Raw genomic sequence first — 12,102 nt, 5'->3', positions numbered from 1 at the left:
TTTCAAGATCAACATTTTTTTTCTCAGTCATGTATTGGTTTACAAATCATAGTCTCGGTTATGTAGGTGACGAGATTTGTCTGCATTATTAACTAACTAGACAAAGTGAAGTGCGTGCATGTTTTTTCTTCAAACGCTATCTAGATTTACTCTTAGATCTAGATTGTCTAGAACTCAACTTTCTAGATGACTGGAAACAAAGTCTGCAATGTGATTGCTTGAAGGACACGGCTATTTATATTTCAATGGCTACTTATGTTCATTAAGCATGGTTATTATAGTTTTTAAAAAGGTAGTACGTGATAATCTAAGAGTGGCCAGTATGTTTTCGTTAGTAACATAAGGGATAGTTGAAGAGTTCACTCTAAGGCCGCGGGACACACATTTGAGACCCAAAGAAGACAGGCGCAGACAAAAAGAAAACTAAATAGACCGCCGGCGGACAACAACGTTGTCTGCACGTGATCTAGGGGAAAATATGCAGGTCGCAACTGGGTTTAGGTAGTCATGTGAAACACTGCCCTCATCCTTAATCTTCGAAATCGAAGACACTGACATTATTATTTTAAGTGATAAAACGACTGACCCACAGGGTCCGCCTATGAGTTTGAGTGAAACGCAAACTTATTATCTTGAGGTTTGTAGCATACAAATCAACTACTGGCTACACTACTTTTCCCCATATGTATCTTATTGTTAACTGAGTGTAATTATTGGAATAGTTGTCGAGACAAAGTTCATTTGAGTTCAGACAGACTATTAATAATCAAACTTATCTCTGGAAATGTGTCGAGATTCTCTTTAGTTTTTGTATGCGTATATAAAAAAAAAGTGCAAGTACCTCTTTCAGAGCCTGCAATCTTCAGCTCAGAATATATAAAGATCTGTTTCTAAATGGTGTCATGTGGCCAACCCTACGACCAATCGCCTTATTAATTAAGAGTGGACTCAGTTAAAGTCCCCCAAGTCAAAATGCCATTTTTTCACGGAGATAACTAACCCTATTTGTATGTACCTTATATCTTCGAGTAAGTGTCTAACATAGTCGGAAACAATTAACAGCAATGTCTATTTATTTCTGGGTGCTGCCTCCTTAATAGCATTTCCTGTCCACTTGCATGTATTTTCATGTGTACAAGTCTAAATGTTGTCTTCAATGTTTGACATAGAAAATAGTCTAAGACCTAATCCAGGTCAACGCATTAAAAAGCCCGAAGCTTCGTCCGGCGGTTCTTTCTTTTCCTCCAGTTTGACGTTATCGACCAACGGGAAAGGTCAGACAGCTTCAAAGGCCCAGCCGCCATTGCGGCCCTGTGCCTCGTGTGTGGGAGGGGGGAGGTGGCGATGTTGCTAATCTTGGATGTAAACAAGGGTCTCAGTGGAAAGCAGCTCAAGGCTATAAATCTAGCGCGGAGATAAAAATGTGTGCGTTCCACTGTATCATTAGATCTAGAAAAATGTGTTCATTTTGAAAAACATTAAATTTTAAAAAAATATTTTTTGAAAACTATACACAGTGAAAGGGTGATTGGTTGAAGAAATAACTAGAGTCTTTTCTTTTAAACCCCTTTTCTTTTTGTACCGGTATGCGAATGTGACGGCTAAAGCACTCAAACTTAAAAGATTTGAACTGGTATTTTGAGGATGCCCCTGGGTCCACCAAACTCTAATGAGTACCTGGCATACGTTGAGGAGGCCAATGCGGTTGGTCGTTGTGCTGGCCAGACGGCACCATCGTTAACCACCACTCATAGAAACATTTAAGCTTTATATCATCTGCCCCCTAAGATCGCAAGGTGGGAAAGTGTTTTTTTTTAAGCAGAAAGCTCTGCTCGTGTGTGTGTGTGATTGAAGTATCGAAAATGTTAGAAGAATCGAGGCCTAATTCCAATTGGCACAGTTTAAATGTCACCTTTTGTAGATGTTTGGGCCTCGGAATAGTTTTGGGGTCACACAAGTTTATAGTTCATTTGGTGTTTGAGGTCACGCTATATCCTATCATTATATCATGGCATGGTACGCGAGACGCTTGTACACGCTGTCTTGCTCTTGTGTGTCAACCCCTTGCCTCTGACTATATCGTTCACCTCTGTGTTCTATTGTACCCTCGCTCATCTTTCTTACCCCCTCCCCCCTGTAATAATCCCCTTCCACGCCCCTGGTTTACCACCGACTCTCCCTTAAAAAAACAAAAAAAAAAACTCTTATATACTCCAAAACATTTGATCGAATTAGACTTGTGGCGCGCTGTGATTCCTTTTTATCTTAATGAGGTCACATTTCAAAGTCGCCCCCCCCCATCTACACCATGCCTCCTCCCATGAAATAAATATAAACCTAGAAAAGGTATTTCACCACAGCAGGTAATATATGGAGGAGCCAGTCGACTCGTAGATCGAGACTTTAGGCTCATGTTGATTCATTCGTTAGAAATTTGTTTCATAAGCGAAAGGGATTGTATTATTTATTTGTGCATTAGAGATGGTAGTCTTCGTCTCAGAATACCTTTCTCTGCCCCCTTTTTTTTTTTAATTTTATTTTATACTTTTTAATTTAGAAACTTTTCAGAACCATACAAAACGAAGTATAAGCAGAACGTATCTTATGTCGTCATAAATACATGGGTGTATAAGGACATTCATTCAAACTTACTTCTATTGAGAGTTTAAAGTCGTCGCCCCCCCCCCCCCCCCCCATGTAAGATTTAACAAGCATAGAAATAGTGAGTGGAAACAAAAATGTGAGGGAGTGTTGGTATCTCGCTACAACCACTCGCAGTAACATTGACTTCATCCGGGGCACTGGGTGTGAATCGTTGGTCATTGAAGGCAACACAAATGACACTGTTAATGGCTTACACAGGAGGCGTTGCCTAGCTTTGATTTTCCTTTATTCCTTTTGTTGAAAGATAAAGTCTAGAACTAATTATCTGCATTTATATTAAAAGATGGTACACAACTTTAAAATGGGCGTCGATTTATTTTTTGTCTGTGTTCCTAGTTGTTTCTATCATTGTTGGTGTCACTTCCTAATGGCTGTCACCCGGCGTAGTTCGCTTCTCTCCTAGTGAAACCTCGGAGTACATGTGTCTGTGTGTGAGATGTGACTTGAACAGGTGCCAGGACAGGTCTCCTTTGAGTGGCATGGACACGTTTTGAATAGTGTTAAAGATGTTTTAGAATGAAATCTTTGACATTGGACGACCTGTGATGTCATAGACTGAATTACATTTCTTCAACTTCTAACATAATTCTCTCAATATGCCATACAGATGGCGTATGAATAGCTCATAACAGCTAGTCTGCATGCTACAAGTACAAATGTAGTTTACTAGTTCTTGTGAATGTTGTTAATCCCATTCTTGCTGTCTTTATCAGTGTGGGTATAGCATCCTGGAAGGGTGTTCACATTTCATGCATCCAGGAATGATGTGATAACAGAGCGTGTTCTAATTAGGACGGTTTTTTAGTGCAGAAATCCAACGGATAGTCTTATTGAAATAGGGCAAATGATTCTCTTCACCGTGTGTTAGTCCTCCATCATATCCTAACCAAACACTGGTTCCCTCATGTCTTTTTTTTTTTGTCTGCACCATTGTCTCCTACTATACATGACATCACTGCTTGGCAAGGCAAGAGTGGACTTGTCGGTTAGAACTAGGCGACAACTGGAGCAGTGAGGCTTAACTCGGTTAATAGTTCAAGGTGATCTCTATTTATAGCCTTCTCTTTGTGGCCTCCTTTGGAAAATCTGAGCAGGTTTGTGAATTGTTGTTTGAACTGGACAACACATGGACACGTTGAGTGTTGATCAGATGAACATTGCATTTTGTTTGGAAACACGATCTTTGTACTTTCATAAACATTCGATGTCAGACCAAAACATTCTGCTGGCTAAAATTAAATTCCCCTCTTGTCCACTATCGCACATCGTACTTAGAGCCTTTATTCATCCCAGGATCAAGTTATTTTCCATTAACATTAAACTGTGAATTTGACTGTCCTTTTTTAAACCAGTATAAAATTCGGTCACCTTAAAATTGGTCACGTCACTTTTCGAACCCGTTTGTTGACACAAGTTGTGGTGCACCTAATCATTAGGTCTCGTTTTGTTTATGTCTACACGTACGTTATCTAGGTTGATATACAATTTTTTTTTACGTAACCAAATATAGATCTAGCATTGGGACTACACGAAAGATTAAAATTGACGTCAAAATGGTGGAACACACACTAGCGTCCATTGTACAGCGAGGGATACCACATGGCTTTATGGGGAAACTCTTTGGTGGTATAATATGAGATATTTTTTAGCGTAGTTACATCATATACTTAGTCACTAAAAGGCACATCCGCAATAACCCCCTCCCCCTCCCCCCCCCCCAAAAAAAAAACAACGAATAATTAGATCTAAAAGTGATATAACTTTGAATTAATAAATGCAGTAGTGGTTTTACTTAAAATATTATTTCTTCAATACCCATGGAAAGCTTAGATTTAAATAAATAATCAGTCGATTCGCATGAAATAAATAAACTAGCTAGATCTACGAGTCTTGCAAAGTGATAAATATAAACTAGCTAGATCTACGAGTCTTGCAAAGTGATAACCCACGATTGTAACGTTTCCATAAGTTCCACTCTCTGGATGTAACATTTCTTTTCAATGTTTATGAGGACAAATAGAACACTGCGTATCTACGATGATGCGTATTAGAAACAAAAATCTAGAAAGCTTGTCTTTTAGAATACACGCAAATCGTGTCCATATGAACAAGGTCACACACTTTTGTCGCCTGCTGTTTGTTTACCAACACAACTGGTCCCATTGCTCAGCGCTATAAATAAAACACGGTTGACAGGAAAAGGTAAGCAGTGTCACACACATTGCGAGAAAGTAGTGCGCTCATTTGAATATGGCTTTGTTCTATTTAGCCGCGGCGTAGGTCGTACTAGTCGAGATGACATCGAGATCTGCGTAAAACTTTTTCAACCTGGATCGTTTCCCCGTGGGCTTTTTTTTTTTTTCAAAGAAAAGCCATTTCTTTTGTTGTCATGTAGCAGTCCTAGCTATTTAAAAAAAAAATGTTTATGGTCAGGATGGGGGCAATGATTCAGATCTGTCTTTTCAAATCGGTATGAGCAAAACCTGCACCTTGAATCAAAACTGATCTATGAATGACTTTAATTCCAATGATTTAGCATAGTTTTTGTTGTTTTTTTAAACTGAGTCAAGCTTCACAAAGCTGTAGTCAACCGTTTAAGTCCTGGAACCACTTGTCAGCAAAGTGTCCAACCAACCCAGGGTTACCAGGCGACCGGCAAAAGAAGGTCGTTGCGTCCTCCGCCCGGCATGCATTAGCCAAAAGTGTACAAATGTCTCTATCTCTTTGTTTACTGCTTGGCGTATCCTCCAGCTCCTTGTTTCAACACACAAACTCATGACAAGTACTAACTTGGTGTATTGATTGGAACTTTTACTTGTTGGACATCTACTGCTCATTGAAATCAGTTGCTGGTTAAAGTGTATTTTTAAATAAAGCTTATATCTACTCTCTCCTGTCTATTTTTTTGTTTCATTTCTTCGTGTATTATCGTCGTCTATGAATAATAAATAATTGTGCAAAGTTTTAACTTGATCCAAGAATGGGAAGTGGCAGAAATAGCTTGTTCAAACTTTTGACCAGACTGACAGACAGAGTGAGTTGATATTATCCTAAACGTTTTGTAAAACTGAGAGACAATGATTCAGTGAGGGACTCTGAAGAAAATAGTCATCACATATGTTTATTAGAATAATAAATTACAGCAAAATGTCGCTTCGTCTGAGAAATATGATACTCAATAATATCAAGTAGTTCTAGAGAGAATGATTCATGACATGTTTCCAACAATCCATAAGAACGTGTAATACAAGACTCCACCCAGACACACGGAAGGAGTGAATATTTAGACCACACGTCTTTCGCTTCTCCTTTACAACTTTCACACCAGTATTTCACTTCAATTACGACAGGCCACTTCGTGGTTTCATCAGATTCTCTTCAGCCTACACAACCAAAACATCCGCTCTTCTTTCCTCATGGTTACATCAGATTCTCTTCAGCCTAAACAACCAAAACATCCGCTCTTCTTTCCTCATGGTTACATCAGATTCTCTTCAGCCTAAACAACCAAAACATCCGCTCTTCTTTCCCCATGATTACATCAGATTCTCTTCAGTCTACACAACCAAAACATCCGCTCTTCTTTCCCCATGGTTACATCAGAAACACGCACGTCTAGCTAAACGCAAGTTTCTGTACACACGATGTTCTTTCTCTTCTGATTCGTCTAGCCAGAAGCAACAGTTTCTGTACACATGATTATCACTATCTTCTGACGCGATGTTCACTCTCTCCTGACTGTCTTGGTCTAGCTAGAAGCAACAGTTTCTGTACACACGATTATCACTATCTTCTGACGCGATGTTCACTCTCTCCTGACTGTCTTGGTCTAGCTAGAAGCAACAGTTTCTGTACACACGATTATCACTATCTTCTGACGCGATGTTCACTCTCTCCTGACTGTCTTGGTCTAGCTAGAAGCAACAGTTTCTGTACTTGTAATGTTCATTCTCTTAAGGGAGGGGGAGGCTGCTAGGTATAGATTAGAACTAGAGTAACACTTGATGATGCTATTATAACAGAGAGATTTAACAGTCTTAAAATCCTTTTTTTTTGTATTGATTGTAACAGCAACAGTTCCACTAGTAGATACAATTCATGGGAATTCTCAATTCTAATAAGTGGACATGGTTGAACATGAAGTGAATTGGGAGATTACAAAACTAAGGCTTTATTGTTTTTAGCAGTCTAGCTGACCAATGCTTTGCTCCTTCCTTATCATTCATTTCTCTCTCTCTCTCTCTCTCTCTCTCTCTCTCTCTCTCTCTCTCTCTCTCTCATTTCTCCTTGTCTCTGTTCTACTGCTTGCCTCACCCCCTGTCTTCTTGACTACTTTTAACTTCAGTATATCCTGACTATTGAGTGTATGTTTAGACTCTTGTGTACACCAACATTGTTGTTGGTTCATGCCCTAGTGACATTCTCTACACAGACCAGGTAATAGTGAGTTTTCATCCAGGTGTAGGCTCATCACTTTACTTTTGTACTTCAGCATGTAGGTCACCTGTTGCTAGGGACACAAAGCATACAACTTAGCCATCTTTTTGAAACTTTGCCAGACTATTCCCACCCTGTAGCTCACTGAGCCAGTGTACTGTTAACACCCCAGGACATCAGTTGACACATTGCAGTCATTTAGTCATACATGTCTTATTCAGTGTTAGCTTTTAACAAGTTGACACTAGAATCAACAACTTGGCTCTGACTGACTGTCCCATTTGGGGTGAACATGACCTTGACAGTGTCAATCAATAACTGCCCATTTAGCTTTCAAAGATGTCTGCCTCTTGCTGGGGAAATCTTGAGGTTTAAATGAAATAAATGAAAAAAACACTGATGAGAACAAGTGATTATGATTATACATAATATATTAAATTAATAATCAATGATAATATTAAAATCATAAATGATTGCTTTTATACATAAAATAAAAGCAAATAAACTTCATCTTAAAAATAAAACAACTTTCATTAGATATCCCTCATGTGATGTAGATATTACAAACTAGTTGTGACTTAATGGTAACTAAGTTTAATTTGTTTATTTCCAGGAACTTAAGGATGATGTCTGCTTGGTCATGGAGGTAATATACTTTATTGTCTATCTTATTTCTGTACATTATGCTGATACTTAAAAGCCCCATGGTGGCAAGAGGCCAGAATCGTTTTATGTTGTTTTTTTTTTGTTTTTTTTATTATAATTTTTCCCTGGCTAGGACAATTCTACCAAGGCTGTTGGTTATGTGTGGATGTCATCTTTCTTTTGAGAGATTAGCAAATACAAAGGAAATGAATAACTTCCAGCACTCTACCATAATATATATATAGGTAGTAACAAGTGGATTTAAACAATAGAACTGATTCACATTCTCTCTGCTCTCTCTCTCTCTCCTTTGCTATCAAACTGGTACAGGGCTGGATTATAAGAAATATTATAAGTTATGGGTCAGTAAAGGCCATCAGGTCAAGCATTTTTGAGAAAAAAAAACAGGCATTCTATCTATCCAACACTATAGTTGTTTTGTCATTGTTTATGCACAGTCCTAAAATACATTTCTTATCACATTTGAACATATAACTGATATAGAATTATTTGAGTCTATAACTGATATAGCTGTTAAAGCATAGACGACTTAAATTCTTGAGATTATAAAGAGTGAAAAATTGTTATTTGCTACTGATAATAAAAGTAATATGAAGTTCTTCATATATCATATAATATGAAGTTCTTTTATTGCAGTGATGTTAGAATTAGCTGTGCAGGACATAATCTGAACTTAGACCCTAAAATCTTCATATGTTAAGACAGTGTCAGTGTTCGTGATCTAAAGGGAGCTTTTCTGTCTAGCTTAAATGAAATATATATATATATATTAATCACTTTGCACCAACTTTCATCACTTATTCAGCCTTGTTAAAATATTGTCATATTTGATCACGAATTAGTTTGAGATGTGTGTTTGAGAAATTTGGTAGACTAAATTCTTCAACACACCAGGCGGTATCAAAGCACACAGATAGTGGACAGTTTTGGTGAATTCAGTCATTCAGTTTAACAGCCTCTTTCCAAAAAGAACAAAGGTGACCCTGAATCATATGATTTACTAGCAGACAGCTAGGTTTGATAGATAGGTTTGAGTCCCATCTCTGTTGACAACATATGCTGGAAGAGGAAGACAGAATCACTGTTTTTAGGCTACCCTTGTCTGGACTTTTCTTCTGGACTTATTGTCTATTTGATTGATTGTTATTCTCCCTTTGTTTCCTTAACAGTTCTCATCGTTGATAATAGCAAATTTTTTAAATTTCAGTATTGTAATGGAGGAGATTTGGCAGACTGTCTTCACAGTAAGTAGTTTTATACTTAGTTAATGATCAAGTTTATACAGTGATCAATAAGTTTTTATATCCAACTAGTACTAACGATTAATATATATAATGCTATAAATATTAACACAATACTCTCTTTTAAACTAGGGAATGGCACTCTCAGTGAGGATACTCTATGCTCCTATGTTAAACAAATTGGTCAGTTTATTATAGCTTTTTTTTTTTTTTTTCTTTTTAATTGTCATTTTGTTTTATAAGGAAGTAAATGATTGTTTAATTATGAAATCCTTGTAGCAATCCAAAACAATGTTGGGTTTTAAAACATGTACTTTGTTTATATCTTCAGCCGAAGCGATGAAAGCATTACAACAGAAAGGCATAGTCCATAGAGATCTAAAGCCCCAGAATATATTGTTGTGCTATGATGGACCCAGGTACCCACACCCTTCAGAGATGCTACTTAAAATTGGTAAGTTGGAGATCCATCAGCTTGTTTTTGTAAAATTAAGGTTTTAGTACTCTACCTAAAAACTTATATTTCATTTAAGTATAAATATTTACAAAACTATATTGCAGTTAAGTATAAAACCTGCAAAATTATATTTCAGTCAAGTTAAGATATTATACGTTTGTTTTCCAGCTGATTTTGGGTTTGCCAGATTTATCATAGGCGCTGAGATGGCCACTACACTTTGTGGTTCACCAATGTACATGGTGAGTTCATTCATTTAGAAAATGAAGTTCTTTACATTTTATTTGCTCCTTCAAGTTTATTAAGGAACATAATTAGCATAATATGCAATGTAGACTATGTTTGTCAACTGTTTTGTTTTAACAGATTTGTTTAGTTTTGACTTTGTGGACTTAACAATAGAAATCCTATAAAATGCTTTTGTTTTTAAACCAAAAGAAACGCTTTTGGTATTTTTTAAATATTTAATTTGCATTTTGTTTAAATCAGTTAGTTTATTTAGAAAGTAAAAGAATAGAAAATTGTGTTTGTGTCTGTGTTTTTAAATATTTAAACAATTGTGTGTGCATATTTCATTTTAATGGCCTTTACTTGTGCCAGGCCCCAGAGGTTATAATGTCAGTCAAGTACAGTGCTAAGGCTGACCTGTGGAGCATTGGCACTATACTCTACCAGTGTCTGACTGGCAGGGCCCCATTCCAGGCACAGAACCCACAAGAACTGAAGAAAAAATATGAGAAAAGTCCTGGACTAAAGCCTAAGTAACTTTTAAAACTCTATTATTATTTTTTTTTTTAAGGAATTTTTTTTGGTGATTTTTATATTTATTGCACTTACAATTAAACAATACTATCACCAAGATAAATAAACAATTTAACAGTGTCTTAATTATATATTTTAGTTGAAATGACCTTTCACCATAGTAACTTGTTTTGGGTGGGCCTTTTCATGTATATTGGGACTATTTAAAAGCACCCAACAAAAAAACACCTTATATGGTGATAGTAAATGTTCTTGTTTTGTCAGTAATGTTGTTGTTATGTACAGATAAACATGTCCAATAAATGAGTTGATGAAAGTTGCTGGGGGGGGGGGGGGTAAAAAAATGTAGGCCTTTAAATATGTATAATTTTGGAAAATAAATGGAGCTTTTTTACATTTTTACCAAGTTTACTAGCCTAATATTACACATAGTTCAATAATTATATTTGATACTTAATGTATTGAATGTTGTTTCAGCACTATCTGCCACAGTTATAACATTGGTGTATTTTTGTTTTGTGTTACAGTATCCCAACCAACACGTCTCCAGAGCTCCGAGATTTGTTGATGAGGATGTTGAAAAGAGATGCTGAAGAGAGAATCTCATTTGGTATGGGTTTTATTTGTTTGGTCTGTAGTGAAAACACATACATTTGCAATAGGAAAACAGTTCTTGAAAACTATCTTTACGTGTTGTCATTATTTATTCTCAGAGGAGTTCTTCAGTCATCCATTTTTACAGCTACCAACACTTAAAGGTGAGTTCTAGGCTTATCTATCTAGTAATTCTCTATTTATAGAATTTAACTTTAAAACGGAGGACTATTGATTTTTTTTTGGGGGGGGGGGGGGGGGGGGGGGAGGATGGAGGGGTTATATTGGTAAGTCCATTCTTACCTTGACTGTTGAATTTATTGCAGTGCTTAATCAATAACTTAAGAAAAACTTGATATCAATACCTTTGTAAAATGTAATGAATAGCCTGTGAAAGATAATTTCTTTTATGACATTTCTAATTAGTTTTCCTGGTTGTATTATCAGAGCAAAAGGGATGGGAAAGGATAGGATTTTGTTGGTACTAACATATATCAGTCATTTAGAGCCAGTCCATGCTACTTAGCTTTGTTAGAAGTTTTCAAACACTTATGTAGCTGATGCTTAACTAGACCTGAAGAAAGCATGTGCTGTAAGTTGTGCGTGTTTCTTGTCGCTCTCAAGCTAATGTCTTTTTTGAAAGCTATGTATCATGTTTATGTAAATCAACATAGTTTAGAACCATTATTTATATCAACATAGAAGCAAAGTTAAAATTAGAAAAAAATTTAATGCTGGTCGGTTTAAAAAAAAATCTTATTTATTTCGCTTCGTGCTTTTCTTTTTTTTTTCTGCATAAACATTTTAAAATTCTTTCTTGTATCTTGCTAACAGCCATGTCTCCACCTGTGACAGTTCCTAAGCGCAGGTCAAGCTCATCATCAGATAGTTCAACTCCAGGCAAATCTCCTGGGAAATCTCCCTCACCTTCACGCACTAAACGAAGTCCCTCCCCTGCCCAGCCAGTGAAAGTAGCCTCTGTAAGTTAATACACTGACTTGCTCTGTGCAGCATTTTGACATTTAAATCTATTACTAATTTATCATCACTGCTTTATTGTTACTGACAACAAAAATGTAACTTATTATAACATCATTGTTGCAGTTGCGTGAGGCTAAAGAGGAAGACATGGTGACCACTTTGACAGAGACTGCTGGCTTTACAAAAGTGGAAAAAGAGGAAATTAAAGCCAGGTCTGGAAGATCTACACCAGATGTGAGTTGCTGTATTTTTTGTCACTTAAATAAATTGATCATTTAATTAATCATTTTGTATTTTGCT

General features: G+C 36.7%; 1 protein-coding gene across 3 annotated transcripts in view; it reads left to right on the top strand.

The window, feature by feature from the left end:
- The window catches only part of LOC106075251 (serine/threonine-protein kinase ULK2-like), a 36,048-nt gene that overhangs the window by 11,571 nt on the left and 12,375 nt on the right, over positions 1–12,102 (top strand). For all 3 annotated transcript variants that reach the window (XM_056007160.1, XM_056007161.1, XM_056007159.1), the window contains exons 5-14: positions 7,715–7,747; positions 8,975–9,011; positions 9,141–9,191; positions 9,340–9,462; positions 9,634–9,707; positions 10,066–10,226; positions 10,755–10,837; positions 10,941–10,985; positions 11,656–11,801; positions 11,926–12,036. In XM_056007160.1, the coding sequence (XP_055863135.1) occupies positions 7,715–7,747; positions 8,975–9,011; positions 9,141–9,191; positions 9,340–9,462; positions 9,634–9,707; positions 10,066–10,226; positions 10,755–10,837; positions 10,941–10,985; positions 11,656–11,801; positions 11,926–12,036 (864 nt within the window). The remainder of the gene's footprint in view (positions 1–7,714; positions 7,748–8,974; positions 9,012–9,140; positions 9,192–9,339; positions 9,463–9,633; positions 9,708–10,065; positions 10,227–10,754; positions 10,838–10,940; positions 10,986–11,655; positions 11,802–11,925; positions 12,037–12,102) is intronic.

The sequence above is a fragment of the Biomphalaria glabrata genome, chromosome 12, assembly GCF_947242115.1.
Source record: "Biomphalaria glabrata chromosome 12, xgBioGlab47.1, whole genome shotgun sequence".
Taxonomy (NCBI): domain Eukaryota; kingdom Metazoa; phylum Mollusca; class Gastropoda; family Planorbidae; genus Biomphalaria; species Biomphalaria glabrata.
Note: the sequence above shows the minus strand (reverse complement) of the source record. Positions and strands in the feature narration are given on the sequence as shown.